Below are 18,980 nucleotides of genomic sequence, written 5' to 3' on the forward strand. Positions count from 1 at the left end.
AAAAATTTGGCCCTCAAAGTCTAATCATGCAGCCCTGTCTCACAAAGGAGAATGCATACCCAAACAAGTGCTCACTGATGAGGGAAAGTGTTGCCCAATCGGGCCCTTAATTATCAACTCTCTTCCCTCAGGAGAGACAATATTTACCAAGCAGACCTTACTCTTGGGAGCTATGTATGTCCAATAACCTCCTCAGGGATCTTCCTCTGTTTATCACCTGTTATTCAATTTGGGCTGATTATTGATATCCGTACTCTAGCAAATTCCCACTGAACTCTACTGGATGGTTGGAACTTTAGGAATGGGTCCTACATAATTTTAGGAAGCAAATAGGGACCAGTATTTTTATCCTGCATTATTTATGCACCACATATAGTAAAAAAGCAGGCTTCCCCTGTCCTCTGTAAATGGCATCATGACTTTCCATTTTCAAAAAGTATGATGATCCCTGCCACGCAAGGACGTTGTTAGGTTTGGTTGTTTGTAAAGCCAGTCTTAAATAATAAGCAGAGGTCACCATTAAAGGGTAAACATTTACCACAGCATAATATCTGAGATACCCGTAGCTATTTCCTATTCCAAGTACAGGGATATCCAAAGATATCACTGATGTATCACAGTGTAGTAACTGCATTGACAAAAGGTTGACTTTATAGTGGACAGCACTGTATTAGAGGTAGGTATTATTGTCAGCTAGAATAAGTGTCTTTTCATATCATTTTAGTCCTCTACAATACCGATTAGTCATTTCCTTGTGCTTTTCTTCTAAGTTTGAAATATATTGTAGTTTGATTAGACCCTGTCCGGAGAGTTCCTTCCACATCATATTCTGTCTCCACCAGTAATTTCTAAGAACTCCAACCCAGTTTGGCACCTGGATGAGCTATTCACGCACTATTAATCCAAGTCTGCAACAGAGGCTTCTGCAGTGAAATAGCAATTTAGAATAGTAAGTTACATACAGACTAGATTGAAACACAATGTTGAAAACTTAATGTCTAACTGCATACAGTAAATCTGCACTAATACTTCTCTTAGACACTTGATTACCAACTGCTTTAAATCCAACTCGTTATACCCTCACTTATATTTCACTAACTGTCAATGAGGAGGTGCAGAGAAAATGAGAAAGGTACTGCATGAATATGGGAAAGCCAGTCTTGAGATTCCTGCTACCAAGTCCAGTGCTGAATAAATATACTTGGTAGGTAGCCCTTTAGGTCTGTGAATGAGGTCCATTATTTTCAAAGGATCTACTGCCAGGTGATCCAGAGTAGCACTTCCCGGAGTAGCCCAATAAAAGCAGAGTTTTTACTTAAGGAGTTTTATAAAATGCTCATTTCCGTAAAGCTCAAGTTGCCCATATGTAATAAATATAACATCATTACATCTTTAAAGAGTGGACAACAAACCCCATCACCTACAACCGTCATATCTTCCCTCCTCCCTATAGCATCCTTCGAGGTGTGATTGTCATTTTGTTGACACCATTCTCTGCAGTCTCATTGAAGAGTTCAAGGATTTTATTGTTATAAAGACTGACCCTCTTTTAATCATTAGGATCAGAGTTGTGGTATAGTGTCAGGGGAATGTATGGAAGCCTACATTCCTTCCACCCATTATGTATCCAGTCTGTGGAGAAACTGAGGATTTCAGTTTCCAGTGCTGATTGGGAAGGTCTGAATATCATGAAATTATTTTCTAAAGCTCTACGAATTTCACACTTACTGATTATCCAGATGATCAAAAGCCCGTTCCAGTCACTGTGCTCTGTGAATTTGAATTCCTCCTGCAGAGTCACTGGGGTATTGTACTCTTCTTTACTTCCTTGTCCAAACTGTTTAGAGAATTATGCAGCTATTTAACAGTTATGGCCAATTCTACCCTAGAGATGATTACATTTCAGTGCTGGCTAAAGTAATTTCTGTATACGTCATGCTCGATCATGTCACTGAGGCCCAGTCCCCCATAAGGCAGTGTGGACCTGTACCTACCACCATCCCCATGCCCTGACCCTGAGAAGCTCCTGACAGTTTTCTTCCTTAGTTCTTCAACTCTACAGAAATCCTCCTGCATCCTCCTGGTGCACAGGGGAGGTAAGTGCACTGGTACGCCCCTTCTAGCATGCAGCACACCTCCTCTTATAGTCCTGCCAAGTCTGCTGATCAGTGCATGTGGGGAGGAACCTGGTACTTCCCGCCTGCCCAATCACAGCTGTTTCATAAAAGTGCAAGAAGGAGGTTTACCCTTACCCCAACATTGCACTCCTGCAGAGGAGGTGGACACAATCTAGTTACATAGGCCTGGATCCACAGAGGGTCTTAGGCATTGCAATGCTCAGCGTCACTTCACAGCGCCTGATTTCTTGGCACCTAGAAAATCACAGGAACAACACTGCAATCTGCAATACCTGTGTTAGGCACCTAGACAACCTATGCAATGAATCAGGAGAGAGAGTCACCTAAGAAATGTGAACCACAAAAGCCAGCACGCCAGGCACGATGCCATCTAAGCTAGCCAATGGGAGTTGTCGATGAGGGGGTGTGACCTAAACTGTGCCTTACTCTCAGAGAGAGGTGCCTAAGTCCAGGCTGCAAGAAGTCACCTACCTCTGCTAGAGATCCAGGAACAAGAATCCTTCTCCTGCATTCAGGAAGCAAAGCTCCCAAAGGCATTTCTTGTGAGAATGAGTTAGGTGCATGCCTTGCTCCACACAAAAGGATTGGAGGAGGAGGAGGTGGAGCTGGTGGTGGTGGGGGGCTTATAACTTTTAGCCAGACTATCCCATAGCCAGTGATTAGCGCACTCACCTGGGACATGGGCGTCCCAGGTTCAACTCCCGCCTCTGCCAGAGGTGGGTAAGGATTTTAACGGGTCTCTCCCACTTAGCAGAAGAGTGCTCTAACCACTGAGCTATGGGATAGTCTGATGTGGGCTCCCTCAATCTCTTATGTTGAAGTTCTTCCACTCTGGATAAACAGTGACTGGAGTTGGGGCACTGGACCCTGGGTTTTCCATCTCACAGGTGAGTGCCATAACCACCAGGCTACAGAATCGGTCTCACTCTCTCTCAGGTCCACTGACTGCTCCAGTATGGATAAATACTTATAGTGTGTGTGTGGGGGGGGGGGGAAGTGAAAGAGAGATATGACTCTGAAGCCTGGTGGTTAAGGCACTCAGCTGGGAGGTGAGAGACCTAGGGTCCAGTCCCCCAGCTCCCATCACTATGTCTTTATTCATCACTATGTCTTTATTCATCCACTGTGGAACAACTTCAACCCATAGCTCAGTGCTTAGAACACTCTTCTGGGAGGTGGGAGATGCCTGTTTAAATCCTTCCCCACCCTGTGCCTGAGAAAGGAATTGAAAATATCAAAATATCCCAAGTGAGCGCTCTTACCACTGGGCTGAAAGGCATAAGGTGGGCAATGGTACCACCACCACTCTCCAGGTTTGGAATGGGACCTGATCTGGGAGATGGTCTGGAGTGAGGCAGCAGTGTGCATGCCCAGAGGCAGAAACTTGAAAACTTGGGTGCTAAGTGAGTTTAGGCAACTATATGGTTTGGCAGAAGTTTTATGGATCACAGTGGAGCCTAAAACTGGGATTTATGTACCTAAACCCCAGATTTAGGTGCTTAAGTGTGGGTTCAGGCACCTAATACCTTTGTGGATTGAGACCAGAGTCTGTAAAGCACTTTTAAATCCTTCCAGGTGAAAGTTCTATATACATTCCCTTATTATTATTAATTATTTGATTATTGTTTAAGTTAGCAACATGTGATTGTTATCTCTCAAAGGGGGGACAATGCGGTGAAGGATTCCAAATCCGTAACCTCACGTGTATGGTTCACGATGCCTCTATGTCTGTTCCATCCAAGCAAGTAGAAAATGCATTGTGTGGAGAGCTGCCATCAAAAGACAATGCACTACAATTACCATGTTCTGTGCCTTGCCCAGGTAAGTTCTTCTGAGATTGTGTGGTAAGCTCTCAGGGGCAGGGATCCCTCTCTAGTTTTAACAGTCACAACTAGTATCATAAATCAAAGCACTATTAATTATTTACATTGTGGTAACATCCTTCAGTCAGTCTCAGGGCCCCATTGTTCTAATACAAGTACAGAGGAAGATACAGCCCACAAAGAACTTCTAATGTAATCCAAGACAAGACACGGCAGACTTTCTGCCAAGCAATTGGAGGGCATGGGGGAGAGAAAATGAAGGTGACAGTAATAAGAATTTGTGATTCTACAGATTAGCTGTGTGTTCACCCTGCTGGTTTTAGATCTTTTGAAAGAGGTTTTCCGTTATTTTGCAGAGACAAAATATGATACAAAAATAACATAAGCAGCCATGCTAGCAGGTTATAATTGGCATTATTTCCAAAAGACTAGCTGTATGTTTAAACTATCCTTTGAGGCTGTCTCCTTCGGATAACAGTGTTTTATTCTTTTGACGTGTAGGTGATTGCCATTTGACAGGATGGTCAGAGTGGAGCTCATGTGAGCTAACGTGTATTGATGGCAGGAGCTTTGAGACCACTGGTCGCCAGTCTCGATCAAGAACATTTATCATTCAGTCTTTTGAAAACCGAGACAGCTGTCCTGAGCAAGTCTTGGAGACACGGCCTTGTTCAGGTATTGCAGCCCCTGCCCTTAGCTTTATTCCACTACAGGTTTACGTTTTTATAGATATAGGAAGATTAATTGGTTTGTCTTGTTTAAATTGTAGGAGGGAAATGTTATAACTATGCATGGAAAACCAGCCTTTGGAGAGATAATGAACGTACAGTCTGGTGCCAGCGTTCAGATGGGGTAAATGTCACAGGTATGTCTACAAAGCATGGGACACAGTGTGGAAGCTTAGCTGAGAATGATTAGGGTTAGCATGGGAGGGAAATGTAAAGAGTTTTTAAAATTATGTGAAACTTGAAAGAAATAAAAACTATTGTTAGCTGATTTTGGACATAGATTTCCCAAAGTCCAGTTTGGATTGTCTGATTAGGTCCTTTTAATAATGACATAATTGTGTTTGAATTTAGCTAGGAAACACAGATATGAATTCACCAACTTCATATCAGATCATTGTAACAAATAGCATGTAAATGAGATGATTGGCCAATTTATGCCCGGGTTTTGTTGGTGATTCAAACACAAGTACCAACTCACTAAAAAGGCCTGAGTGGGCCAGTCTGTATATCTGTTATCAGTGTGAGTGTTACATAATTTTAGAGAAAGAAGGAGAAACCACATGGGTGCTTGCAGATTCTGCAATTCTTCTTCCCTTCTGTGCACCAGGAAGGGAAGCTTCATCCACTCGCCCCTCCACCTCTATCAATAGAAAAGTATACTATATGGTCAGCACTTCCAGGCCCAGTGCCTTGGCCACCAGTGGGTCCACATGGTTTGCAAGTCCCTAGGGTCTCTTTCTGGTTAAATAAATGAGGAAATAGGTAGATATGAAAATAGAAATCTTCCCACCCCACTCCTATGTATAATGATTGTTTTAAAAATGTTATATAACAAACATCAGCTGCAAGGATAGCAAAGTAGTTAAAGGAGCTGGTTCTATAACAGGGTTCAAAAAAGACTAGATAAACTCATGGAGGATAGGTCCAGCAATAGCTATTAGCCAGGATGGGCAGGGATGGGTATCCCTAGCCTCTGTTTGCCATCAGCTGGGAATGAGCAACAGGGAATGGATCACTTGATGATTACCTGGTCTGTTCATTCCCTCTGGGGCACCTGGCATTGGCAACTGTCGGAAGTCAGGATACTGGGCTAGATGGACCTTTGGTCTGACCCAGTATGGCCGTTCTTATGTTCACATTTTCCATATTCACATGAAAGCTTCCAGCAGTACAAGAAGTAGTGGGCATGAAGATTAGACACCAGTGTGAGATGCCGGAAATCTTCCAGACTTCCTGTGTGGCCTCGGGAAAGTCATTTAATCTCTCTCTACCCCTTTTCCCCATCAGTAAAATGGATAAAAATTCCCTGCCTTGTGAAGCTAACTTAACTAGTGAGTCATACAGAGCTACTATGATGATGAAGCTCCATAGAAAAGCATATAAATAAATTTAAAAATAAGCAAAAAAAAAATGCTATTCAACCCCAGCAAGATGAGCATTAATCTTTGTCAAAACATTATAAAATGTATTCTTGAAAGTACGTAGTGATGAGAATTTCTTTTACAGGAGGTTGTTCTGTTCACACCCAGCCTGCTGAAACCAGACACTGCAATCCAAAGTGCAAAAAACCATTCACCTACTGTACCCAGGTAAGCAGCTGCTGCAGAAGACATTTTAGGAATTATCTTGAACATCTTAGAAGCTTTCTAACCCCTCTAACAATGATGTGTACATGACACCACCTAGAGATGATTCTGGGAATTTATGTTTAGAATTTAGATCCTAAGAGGAAAAGGTGACTTGCACAAATCTGAGCTGGGTTGATAGTGTTACATTTTTGGTTTGCTTTTTAATTGAGAGCTCTATCTGAGCTGTTGACTATAGATATGAGAGGTCTGGAACTTCTTTAAAGATGGGAGCTCAGAGACTGCTCCCTTTCTACTCCCTGGGTGGGGACAGAGAGAGCCAGGAGGAGGCAGTGACACATCCCCAATCTTACAGAGTCAGGCTGGTGCACAGAGATGCAAACAACTAACCCTAGAGAGGTGGTGAAGTAGGCACATCCCCCTGCCCTCTGGGGGCTCTGCAAGGCACCCTGAGGTTGGATGTTTGCCCTGGAGAGGTTCGACTCCATGCCATCCCTTACTCTGGGGTATGCCTAATGGCCATGGCCTAGACTGACATAAGCAAAGAGCTGTGTTGGTCCCAGAATATTAGAGAGACAATGTGGGTGAGGTAATATCATTTCTCTCTCACCAACAGAAGTTGGTCCAATAAAAGCTATTACCTCACCCACCTTGTCTCTAATAAACAAAGAGCAGCATTTTCAAACTTGGGTGTCTTAGACACCTAAAGTGGCATGATTTACAAAGATGCTGGGCATCTGTAACACCTACCAATGTCAACAGGAGTAGCAGGTGCAGTGGGCTTTGAATCAAGCCCTAGGTGTCTAACTTCAAACATTGCTCTTTGAAAGGGTTCCCATGTTGTTGTTGTTTTCCTTTAAGTTAGTGATAGTTTCTCAGCCATAACCACATATTAACAAGCTCTCTTTTTGTCTCAGAATGTGTAGCTACGGTTGGTTACACAGTTCTGTAAGCAGGCTCAATGGGTGAAATCCTGGGCTCAGTGAAGTCAACAGCAAACCTTCCATTGACTTCATTGGATTTCATGTGGTATCTTTGGTCTCATCCATTGTATATTGTAAGCCCTGTCTCTGTGGGTTTTCCTTTTATCTAGCGCTGACATTCTAGTTTGGCTGCTGTTGAAATTAATAAAATATTTTGCTTTATTATTATGTTTGGGAAAATATACTGTGTACTTGGGACTTTCACTGTCTGTGTGCATAGCGTGAGACATTTCTGAGAATATAAATATAAGCAAGTCACAGAATACTTGGATGGGGGGAATCAGAAAAATATCACAAATTTCCTTGACATGCTTAGTAGAATGTACTCTGTGGTTTAATACTAAATAAATATGTGTTGCTTAGAGTGGAGTCTGCAGTTGTGAGAGAGGATATACAGAAATAATGAGATCAAATGGTTTCCTGGATTACTGCATGAAGGTACCAGGTTTGGAAGATAAGAAAGCGGATGTTAAAACCAGTGCTGGAAAGAATAAACCTGTCAACTCAAAAATGCATGACATTTTCAAAGGATGGTCTATTCAGCCTTTTAATCCAGGTAAAAAAAATGGAATAGAAAGAATATATATTTCTCTATAGAAGTAATACTTTGTAAATCTTAAAACCAAGGATTGTGTAGGAGAGTTTAAATTGTGAGACTAGTACTTATTTATGCTAGTTTGTATCTCTTCTTTTATTCCTTCGCTGTCAAATCCAGCATAATCCTAATTTATTATGCTGAGATATAATAGAGACTGAATGAAGCAATAATGTTTGGAAAAAGCACCCCCATATGGAATTCTTGGAGTTACTTGGAATCACATCTGGCTACTAAATAGTGATGTTCTACAAATGTTGTGCTTGGTACCAGGGAAAGACACCTTGCGTCATTAGCATTTCTAAAGGTCTTAAAGCAGAAGATTTCTTAAAGGTTTCATGACTGGAGACAGGTTTGATTAATCATGTGTTGTCATGTTTTGAAAGGATGTGAAAAAAAATAGGCTAATGAATACAGAGACAACCTGGATTTAGTTAAAAAGGGTTTAACCAGAAGAAAGAGATTATGTATTAGGTTGTGATACCTTTAGAATGAGCAGCAATTTGTTCCTTGAGTAGTCCCATTGTGGAGTTAAGGTGCTATAATAGCTGTGAATTAGGGTATCACAGTCTGGCCAGAAATTAGCATTTGTGCACTGACGTGATATCTTGAGTTAGTACTTATTTAAATAAAGGGCAGACTTCCTATTTACTTCAATAGGAGGTGGATTTGACCCATGGGTATAGTATCTGATTACCAAGTTGGATGTTATTCTTTATTGAGTAACCTAACCAACAATTCTGGGGAACAGCACAACGATAACAACTAGGTTTGGTCGGCAAAATTCTTCCATGGGAGAACTTGAGAAAATACGGAGTCTACAGAAACAAACACACTGGGTTGCTCTTCTAGCTTTGGTTGATCTTTTCTTCACCACTGCAAACGCTTTTAATTTTTTATTTACTTTCCCCCCATTTTGAAACAATATTTAGAAGAGTAATTATATGCAAAAAACAATAGTGAGGAAACATCAAGATGGACATTTTGATAGACTGAAGTCTCAGGCATACAAGTTAAGTTCCCCATAAGGAGATTAACTCTATAATACACAAAACGACTGTTTCTTTGTATTGTATTGTATTGTATTTCTTGTGTTTGCAAATTCGTCTGTGATGATCACACAACATCGGGAAATGTAATATTATGCGGGACAGAGTTAAGGCTGCCTGAGTGTCTTGATCTGTGTGACTTCAGATCAACTTTAATGTTACATTAACTTATTTGGTTTGCATACAATAATTGATCTTTGTATTTACTATATCTTAGCTAATAGTACAGTCAATGGTTTTTAGAACAGAGCATGATCCAGAAAGAGAGGCAATACAACAAGAGTGGTATGTGTGCCTTTCTCTAAAGTTTGACAGTTGATTTTTGAGTTCACTTGCTTGTTACATTTGTAACTATACATAAAATTACATTTCATAACAACTTGGTGAGTCTGACATTTTTGTCCCCTAAGATGTTTTTCATGACCATGCAGAACTAGTTGTGGACCAAATAATAATTATTTATCTAATTACTATTAAACTACATTCCATGAAGCCAGAGTGCAGGTACAGAGACATTCCTCAAGTCAAGATGTAATATAAATAATATTGTTTAAAATGTAAGGCTGGATGCTCCCCTGCATTTATACCAGCAAAGGAGAGCAGGAAGAAACAAATGGTCTCTGGTTTCTAGCTATCTGTGCTCAGGTTGAGAGGTGCAGCATGCTTCTCTCCTAACCCATTAGAAATATCAGCAGCAAAGTCAGCAGACACTCCATGATGAGCCCTTCCCATAGAGGGAGATAGAATACAACTGTTGAGGGTCATGGATTAAGGAATCATGATGCAGGGAAGAGATACCTCAAGTGTAGCACAGAGGGACAGCTTTCCCATAAGATCAGAGCTTCTTTTCTTGGTGTTTTATGGTTTTTGGAGGCTGCATTCCTCTGCCTCTTGTAACTCCCCCAAGTTAGTTATAGAACATCTGTGATACCAAGGGAGTACTGAAGACCCACTGTACCACCACTGAAAACCCAGGCCAGCAAGGTGTTGGTAGCACTGGAAAGTGTAGTACCAGTAAATTGCACTTCCCTCAAGAAACTAATTAAAAAAACAGTAATCTTTGAAAAAATCTCATCATTCAGATTGAAAAGACAATAATTGGCTACACCTGTGTGATGGTTCAACTCTTACATGAGATCGAGTTTTGTACAGTCTCTGTTCTGTTATTCCCATTAGCTCGTGTGCATTTCCCGGGAAGTATGCCTGTCTCATAGACTGTTTTTTAAAAATTTAAAAAAAACAGGAGGGAGGGTGAGAGGTGAGATTATGAATCAGCCGTTGCCATGGTATCTGGACATCTTGCAAGGAATACATTGACTCTAGAGCTTAATGAAATTCATAATGTCTGTATCATGGGAAAATCCAATATGTTGACATTTGTTGACATCTGGAATTTATACCAAACAGCAAAATCCTGAAATGTTTTTCAGAACAAAATATTTTGATTCAGAATCGTCAGTTTTGTTAATCAAAAGGAAATGTTTCAGCGTTCTCAAATTAAAACATTTCTCTTTGGGCCAGTTCAATACTGAACTGTGTCCACCTGAACTGCCCCTGTGCCTCATGAAAGTTGTAGTTAGGTTGCCTTTTTTCCCCATTATCTTCTATGGACTGGACTCCCCACCTTGACTACTTTTCCCAGGATGCACTGTGGTCATCTGACTCCTGTGATACACCACAGCAGGCCAGGAAGAGGGGAGACTGTTTCTATGTGGGATGACCTTCATTTTTATTTTTCCATAAAGAACATGAACAAAATCAGGAAAATTAAATTTTTCTTACAGAAAATTTTGATTTTGCGGAAAACACATTTTTTTTAAATCAGAAAAGAGTTCTCCACAAAATTTCTAACCAGCTCTAGTTAGCTCCTAGCACCAGTTTCCAGTCAGTAATCTTAATTTTATTCTTATGTGTTAAGACATTATGCATTCTCTTTGTATATAGACTGGTAAGAATTAGAAATATTAGTAAAATAAAGCTTAATAAATGTGATTTGTATTCTGTCTCCTGTCCCCTCCCCCACCCCAATGTATTTTAAAATAGATGGTAGACTTAAGATTTGGGTGTATGGAGTATCAGCTGGTGGTTTTCTCATCATACTTTTCCTGATTTTTACATCATATCTTGTTTGGTAAGTACTCTTAAGTGTTTTGTTTGTTTTTATTTAAGTCATTTGAAATGCATGACAGTCAAATGCATCAGTGTCACAATGATGTAACTGAATTAAAGCAGATATAAATTTGGCTCATTACTTTGGCCCAGGTGTTAGAATAATGCAAATTCTGCAAAAAGCTGCTCTAAGCTGCATCGCATTGGGGTAGAGAATCAGGCAGCCATAACTGTCTCCCTGACAGCTTGACCATTCTGCTGTGTCCAAAATCTAGCCCAGGGGTTGGCAACATTCGGCATGTGGCTCGCCAGGGTAAGCACCCTAGCGGGCCGGGCCAGTTCATTTACCTGCTGATGCGGCAGGTTCGGCCAATCGCGGCCCCCACTGGCCGCAGGTCACCATCCCGGGCCAATGGGGGCGGCGGAAAGCCGCGGCCAACACATCCCTTGTCCCGCGCCGCTTCCCGCCGCCCCCGTTGGCCCGGGACGGCGAACCGCAGCCAGTGGGGGCCGTGATCGGCCGAACCTGCCGCGTCAGCAGATAAATAAACTGCAGATAAATAAACTGCAGATAAATAAACCGGCCCGCTAGGGTGCTTACCCTGGCAAGCCGCGTGCCGAACGTTGCCAACCCCTGATCTAGCCCATATATATTTCTCTTGTTCTGCTTTTTTTACTCTAGGAGTGTATGTATTAAAACAGGATCTGTGTGTTTAAGAATTTTTGTTCTAGCTACTTTCTTTTTAAATCAAAGTCAGAACTACCCATTATTTGTGACCTCACAGGTTGAGAATATAGAGATGTTTAGGAGTATGATATCCTGAGTAGAATTTTATTATATCCCTTGAGAAATAAGGAGGAGTTTATAAAGTTCTGTGTAACAAATATTTCTACCTTTTTGCAATAAAAAGGGGGAAAAGAAATGAGGATTTTTGAGATACAGGCAGAATTGTTTCTAAATTGACCTGTTTCCGTTTTTCTGTGAGGTGTAGTCGCTCTTTATTGTTTTTTGCCTTGTATACAGATTAAGAATAAAAATTATCTACATTTCAAATAGCACCTTAGCCTGTACTCTTTACTCAGGTGATAATTCTATTGAACTCAGTAGGAATCTTATTTCAGTAAGTGCCGCAACAGTCTTATAACTTGTTTTCTTAAATGTATCCAGTGCATGTTAGGTGTCATGTAATTTGCGAATGGAAATAGCTAGTGCATAAAGTTTTATATATTTGTAGGGTTTCAAATGATATCTCAATTCACATTTTTGATTTCTGAAGCATGTTTTCATTTTTCTTTCAGCAAAAAACCAAAACAGCATCAAAGTACTCCTCCACAACAGAAGCCTCTGACCTTCGCATATGATGGAGACATGGACATGTAACATAAAAGAAATCCAAACGTATACTTCAACTGCCTTAACTGCTTACTCTTTTATAACTTTCAGATTCCTCGGTTTTTTGAGGAATCTCTTGACGTGTAATATACCGGACAGAATATAAATATTGCAAATGTGGAATTTTGCCTCTGGTTTATTTAAAAAATTGAGTCAAAGACCTTTAGATCTTGTGAAAAATTTTCCAAATTTTTTCTTGTGAAAATGCATCTCTTCCTGTTTGACAATAGGAACAAAAAAATTACGATTTTTTTTTAATAACATTTACTTTAAAAAAAAAAGCATGACAATCCTACGGCAAATGTGACATTCAATGTAAATGACAAATTTGACACTTCATCATTATGCACTATATTAGTGCAGAGTTCCTTATTCTGCACATATTTCAACAATGAGTTTTCTAGTGTTTACGTTTCGTTCGAAAGACTTTGAAGCTGGATTGTGTATTTTAAGAATGCAAAAAAAAAAAGGTGATGAAATAATTGGAATTCTCTGGGTTTTTAAAATTCATGGTTTCTTATGCTGTTTTCTAGCCTGGAATATGATTTTGCGGCATTTCCATCAATAGGACAGAATAAGGAGTGTTTAAATTTACAGCACCAGAAGTGATACAGGTGGTTTCTTACTGAATATGTTTTTTAAAGAGATGAGTAAATAGATGTTTTGATGAATGGAATGAGAATTTGATTGTTTACAAATGTATTTTAAATTAGATCAAACCATGTAGATACATTTTGGCCATTTTAAATTATAATTCAGTTTAATTACTACAAACTCTGCTTTTGTAATTTAAATTTTCTTATCTGAAATATTTATAAATTCTTTTTTGAATTTAATTATCTGACCTCATCTAATATACATCTGACACAACTACTGTTTGTAGAAGGTCTTGCTTTTTTAAAATGTTTGAAAAATACCGAAAAGTTACCATTGTAAACATCTTGGGAACATTTGAAGAAAAGTGTTTGTAATAGTATGTGTCGCAAGTAAGAAAGTGCCATCTTGTGGTATTGATGTGTATTTATAAGCAAATAAAATGTTAAAGAGAGTGAGAATTTTGCTTCCAGTATATTGAATTAAATGTGTGTTAAAGACTTTCATTTTGACCCTTCAGTATGCCTCAAATCACACTCTACACTGGATGAAAACCCCGGATAGTCCAGAGTTTTCACCTGAGTGGGTCTGGACATTGTCCCATCCTGTCTACTAGTGCAGGTCAGAAAATGGAGTTTTTCTCCTGTGGAATTTTTGTTAACATTTTTTATCTTTTCAGGGGAAATTGGAAATTTTCAGCCAAAAACTAAAGTTTTTGATTGGAAATTGAAAATTTTGATTCAGAAATGATGCTGTGAAGCCTCATGGTAGCTGTCATTCAGATCTCTCATGCCCCCTCAGCCACCCTGGCCAGACTACATTTCCCATGATGCAACCCAAGCTCCTTTCTCACAGAAATAACACAGTGCACCAAGGGAGACACACGCCATCGTGGGATGTGTCATTTGGCTGGGCAGCCTGACCCACAGAGGAGAATAGGGGAATAAGAGTTGCAAACCAGAGCTCCCCAGGAGATACTGCAGTAACATTTCCTGATAGAAATACATTGTGTTTCTGATGGGAAAAAAAATCCAATTCTGAGCAGAAAGCAGACAATTTCTGCAAAATAATTTATTTAGATGAAAAGTCAATTTCTGTTGAAAAACAACTTTGATAGAAAATTTTCAACTGGCCCTACTGTCTAGTCTACAGCTACTAACAGTGTTGAAAACAGGCCCCCTTACTTGGTAATGGTCGGGGCCTATGATTTTTGTGATAATATTACCTTGTGTAGAACTTTGAATGGGATATACAGAGTAATATGTTACAAGAGAAGGGAGTAGAATGCCAAAATGTGACAACAATTTTCTGTGGGAAAAGGTGCAGGCAGAATGGTTCACAGAGAAGGGCGAGGGAACAAACCCAATTAAACAAGCTGATGAGAATAACAGTGGAGTGGGAAAGTCAGTGTAAACCCCCCCCCCCCCCCAACAACTGCAGATCTTGGTTGCTGCTCGCAACGTGAGTGTTTTAGTGCACTTTGAATTACAAGCCAATCTGTGATGCTTCGTTCTCTCCATGGTCATTGCTCTCCAATGAATATATATATTTTTTCAATTATAGGTCCTTGTTTTTCAACCACAGTTGGTAGCATCTGTAGTAAATGATCAATGTATTTATTGCACTGTTCTACTATGAGATGTTACTCAAAAAAGGAAAGGTCTAAATAAGAGATCAGTTGCTTGTCATTATTGGTTTATCAATTCATAGGCAACCTGTGGATTGGAAGATTATTATTCTGCAGTATAATAAACAGATCAGTACAGAGAACTGCTCTTTAGATTGGGCATTCCTTATTTACAGTGTCACAGTAGATATTCAGGAGATCTATAACCAATTAACTCCTTTGGCTTCTGTGCTGCACCACTGTGGTTAAGGTCATTGCTTTCAAAGACAAGCAATAATGAAATAAATAATTTCCACATTAAACAGCAGTTACTGCTAATATTACATAGATTCCTAGATTTTAAGACCAGATGGGACCATTATGATAATCTAGTGTGACCTCCTTCACAACATTTTAAGTGAATATTACATCTAGTCCAACAATTTGTGGTTGAACTAGACAGTGGAATTAGATTGTGGAACTCATTGCCACATGAAGTCACCATGGCCAAGAACTTAAGATTCAAAAAGATACAGATATCCAGAGTTTTCAAAATGTATGATAATTTTGGAAGGGATGTTAAACCTCATGCTCTAGGATTTACACCAACTTCTAAGTACTGGAAACTGGATGAGACCTAGTGTGGGGAATGGAGTGGCAAATTACCACACATCTGTCTACTGCTCCTTTCTCTGAAGCACCTGGTTGCTGGCCACTATCAGAGACAGGATGAACCTTGGATCTGATCCAGTCTGGCAATTCCCATATTCATGACTAGACCATATCTCTAATCTCTCACTCAGTTGATGCAGCTCCCTCTATTTTGTAACTGTTATACATGCTTTAGACCTCACTCTAAAAGTGTTTAGATCCACATTTTCTCAGCTGTGGTACCGCTGTGTTCCTTTCAAAGAACACAGGATAGGAAAAGTGAGTCACACAAAATGCAAACCAATACAAAAGCCAGATTGTCAAGAACCTTAGCTGTGCAACTCTGGGTCATATGCACTTGCATATGAATTGTGCTCACAAATAGGGTGTTTGAGTGCACAAGTACCACAACTGTGCTTAGTATATAACTTCATTTACATACATGAATGGAAGGAAAGGAGAGAGATATTTTAAATATAATTTTAACTCTACTTCTCAATTGCGAAGCAACACTTCAGAAAGAAAATAATATAGTTCAGATCCTTAGTGTATTGGTCTTATTCCTGACTGCTTGATGTATTAATCTGGTCCCTAGAGATTTAATTTAAAACAATTAAATTTCTAGCCTTATGGCTATGAAAATGACCTGTCACATGTAACCCAATATAATATAGAAAACATAGCTCTGAGACACAGGTGAACTGCCACCGTTCATCTCAGTAGGGTGTTAATTCTGAAGCCTAATTATGGCTATTTACATTTAAGTGGTATGGGTGAAATCCTTATCCCATTGAAATGAATGGAAAACTCCCATTTATTTCAATCTGAACAGGATTTCACCCAATCTTTATAATTGTCTGGTTTTCATTCATTTACAATGTTTAAATTGGATGTTGTCTTAGAGGATTTTCAATTATGAGAAAACGGAACTCAGAAGGCGATTCCAGTGGAAGACTTTAAATATAAACCTTGGTGTAAATATATAAATTAAATCGATTACATTATGCTTTAAAATTAAACATGCACGGCCTATATTTCAGAGGTGTTGAACGAACCTCATGCCCATAAAATTCAATGGCAGCTAAACGTGCTCAATACCTTTGAAAATCAGGGCATATATAAAACAGTAGGGCAAACATGGCCCTGGTATGAGTAGGGGCAACACCAATGATTTCAGTGGAATTTCCCAATTTAAAACAGAGTTGGGTTTACCACAGCTGACCTGATTCTAAATCAGCTATTGCTTGTTGTTTAATCTTGAATTGAAATTGAGAGCCATTTCCTACTCCAAAGCCTAAGGAACACAGGCAAGATACTTCCTCAAAGTTGCAGAGTTAATGAAAGACTTTCCTTCCTGTCAGAGTTACACATAGTCATTCTTGAGACCAAAAGACAGCGGAACTAGCATCATGCTATGCAGCTACCATAGAATCAGCAATTAACAATAATATACTATAGAGGCACAAGGGATACAACCCCATTCGCAGCTGCATGCTCCTATCCTGGGAAGATACTTGGTTTATATCCAGTTTTATGAAGCTGTATTCTGGGTAGATATAATTTATTCAAGGGCCAACAATGTGCTTGATGTTATTTGATGCACTGAACTACCTCCTGACAGATACTTAGTTACTTTCATTTACGTGTTGGCATCGCTTGTACAGCTAGCCGTGCCAATAAAGATAATGTAATTTGATTTGAATTTGTAACACTTTTAATAGGTTACAGCTCGAAACTCAGGCTGTGCCTATAATAAGAGCACTTCACTTGTATAAAAATACTAGTATCCTATGCCAGCAAAATGCTCCTAATGTGGCCACAGCTAAGTATGGTAAAACCACTCTCCACACACAAAACAAGCTATACCAGGGGCTTCTGCCAGCACAGCTGTGTTGGTCAGAGATCACACCTCTTATACCCATGACCAATAGAGCTATGTGAGTGGTAGTCTAGTGTAGACCTGGCTGTAGTCAATCATGAAATCTAAAGTAAGCCTCACAGTATTCACTGTTCTTTTCCCTTTGGCTCCAAGCTCATCCAGAACTAAAGTGCAGTTCTTCCCTTGCCTGACTCAAAGCAGTCACCCTCCTTCACCCACTCTTGTACTATGACCTAGGCCAGGCCTGCACAACATGCGGCCCATGTGGGCTCACTGTGCGGCCCGCGGGGGGTGAGTAGGCGGGCGGGGGGTGTGTGGGGGCTGAGGAGGCGAGCGGGCAGGCAGTGGCGGGGGTGCAGGTGAGCCGGTGGTGGGGAAGCGGGGCTGAGGAGGCAAGCGGTGACTTGATGGCTGACCTGGTCTACTGATCTGGTCTGGCTCCCATCCCCTCTCCAAGGGTTGCAGCTGTCTGTAGGTGCTGCCTTCCATGCCTTCCTCATTCACACCTCATTCATTCAACAAGGCAATTGATTACAAAGTGGGGGGGGAGATCTTATTCTACTTCTAGCAAAAAGACATTTTTCTTTTACCTTAATTATACTACCTTAGGAGCCCACTATAACATATTACAAAGGTTCAATACCGCTGTTTTTTAAATTAATGGAGATATCCTATCTCCTAGAACTGGAAGGGACCTTGAAAGGTCATTGAGTTCAGCCCCCTGCTTTCACTAGCAGGACCAAGGACTGATTTTTGCCCCAGATCCCTAAGTGGCCCCCTCAAGGATTGAACTCACAACCCTGGGTTTAGCAGGCCAATGCTCAAACCACTGAGCTATCCCTCCTCCCCTTCTAGGGAAGGAGGGTTTGTTTCCGTGGGGCGGGGTGTTGTGTTTCGGGGGTGCTGGGTGGCGCTGGGGGGGGGGGTTCGGCAGGGCCAGGGGGGTTCGGCCCTCAGCTGTTTTCTTTGGAGTAATATGGCCCTCGCCGCTTTACGAGTTGTGCAGGCCTGACCTAGGCTAAGTGACTGCTATTCATCCCCTGCCCCAGATGTGAGCCAAAAATAAAGGCCTTATCTATGCTCAGTTTTTGTACCAGTATAATTATTTTGGTTGGGATGGTGATATTTTACTGATATAGTTATACTGGAATTGCTCCTAGTGTGGATGCAGTTATACCAATATAAATATGCCTTATAGCAATATAGCTTGTTCCTCTTCCTATAGAGAAGCAGCTATACCAGTATGCATGCTGGGGGGCTTTAACTGTAGTTAAAATGGTAAAACTTGTAAACAAGGCCTTACAGTATCATATGCATGAATTTGTTGCTTGGACTACACCCATAAGCAAGACTTAGAAGGATTTGGTTGGTTTTTAATTAAAGGAAGAATTAAATTGTGCAATTTCTTTTTTTCATACTCAGTAGTTATGAACAAAAGTCTTATTATATATGTGCTATAGTGTTGGGTTTGGGGCCAATCTGCTGTCTCTTGTATTTTGTATGCTGGATACAAGCTTTATTTACACTTGACGAAAAAAAATGAATAATCATAATGCTAATCACAGTTACTGTATGTCTGCTGTATAGATTTTAATGTGTACCATTTTTATCTTCCAGTCTAATCAGATTTGTACTTATTTTAAAATGTAAGCAACCCTTGCTTATGATACAATGTCCTAGGAAGAAATTTTAAAAGCATATTTCCCCTCCTCCAGTAATTGCACTCATTACCATGGTTTGTCACAATAGAATGTAAAATGGACTGTGGACAGATGTGAATTAAAGCAATTTATGGGACTTCGCTTGGCTTTGAGGCAATGTTTTGATGGAATAAAAATAGAAATCA

General features: G+C 40.2%; 1 protein-coding gene across 2 annotated transcripts in view; it reads left to right on the forward strand.

The window, feature by feature from the left end:
• The window catches only part of THSD7B (thrombospondin type 1 domain containing 7B), a 626,924-nt gene extending 613,483 nt beyond the window's left edge, over window positions 1-13,441 (forward strand). For both annotated transcript variants that reach the window (XM_065561607.1, XM_065561605.1), the window contains exons 22-28: window positions 3,800-3,959; window positions 4,463-4,636; window positions 4,731-4,826; window positions 6,196-6,278; window positions 7,622-7,814; window positions 10,946-11,033; window positions 12,311-13,441. In XM_065561607.1, coding sequence (XP_065417679.1) covers window positions 3,800-3,959; window positions 4,463-4,636; window positions 4,731-4,826; window positions 6,196-6,278; window positions 7,622-7,814; window positions 10,946-11,033; window positions 12,311-12,392 — 876 coding nt within the window. In that variant the 3' untranslated portion in view covers window positions 12,393-13,441. The remainder of the gene's footprint in view (window positions 1-3,799; window positions 3,960-4,462; window positions 4,637-4,730; window positions 4,827-6,195; window positions 6,279-7,621; window positions 7,815-10,945; window positions 11,034-12,310) is intronic.
• The last annotated feature ends 5,539 nt before the right edge of the window (window positions 13,442-18,980 follow it).

The sequence above is a fragment of the Chrysemys picta genome, chromosome 11 (genome assembly GCF_011386835.1).
Source record: "Chrysemys picta bellii isolate R12L10 chromosome 11, ASM1138683v2, whole genome shotgun sequence".
Classification (NCBI taxonomy): Eukaryota; Metazoa; Chordata; order Testudines; family Emydidae; genus Chrysemys; species Chrysemys picta.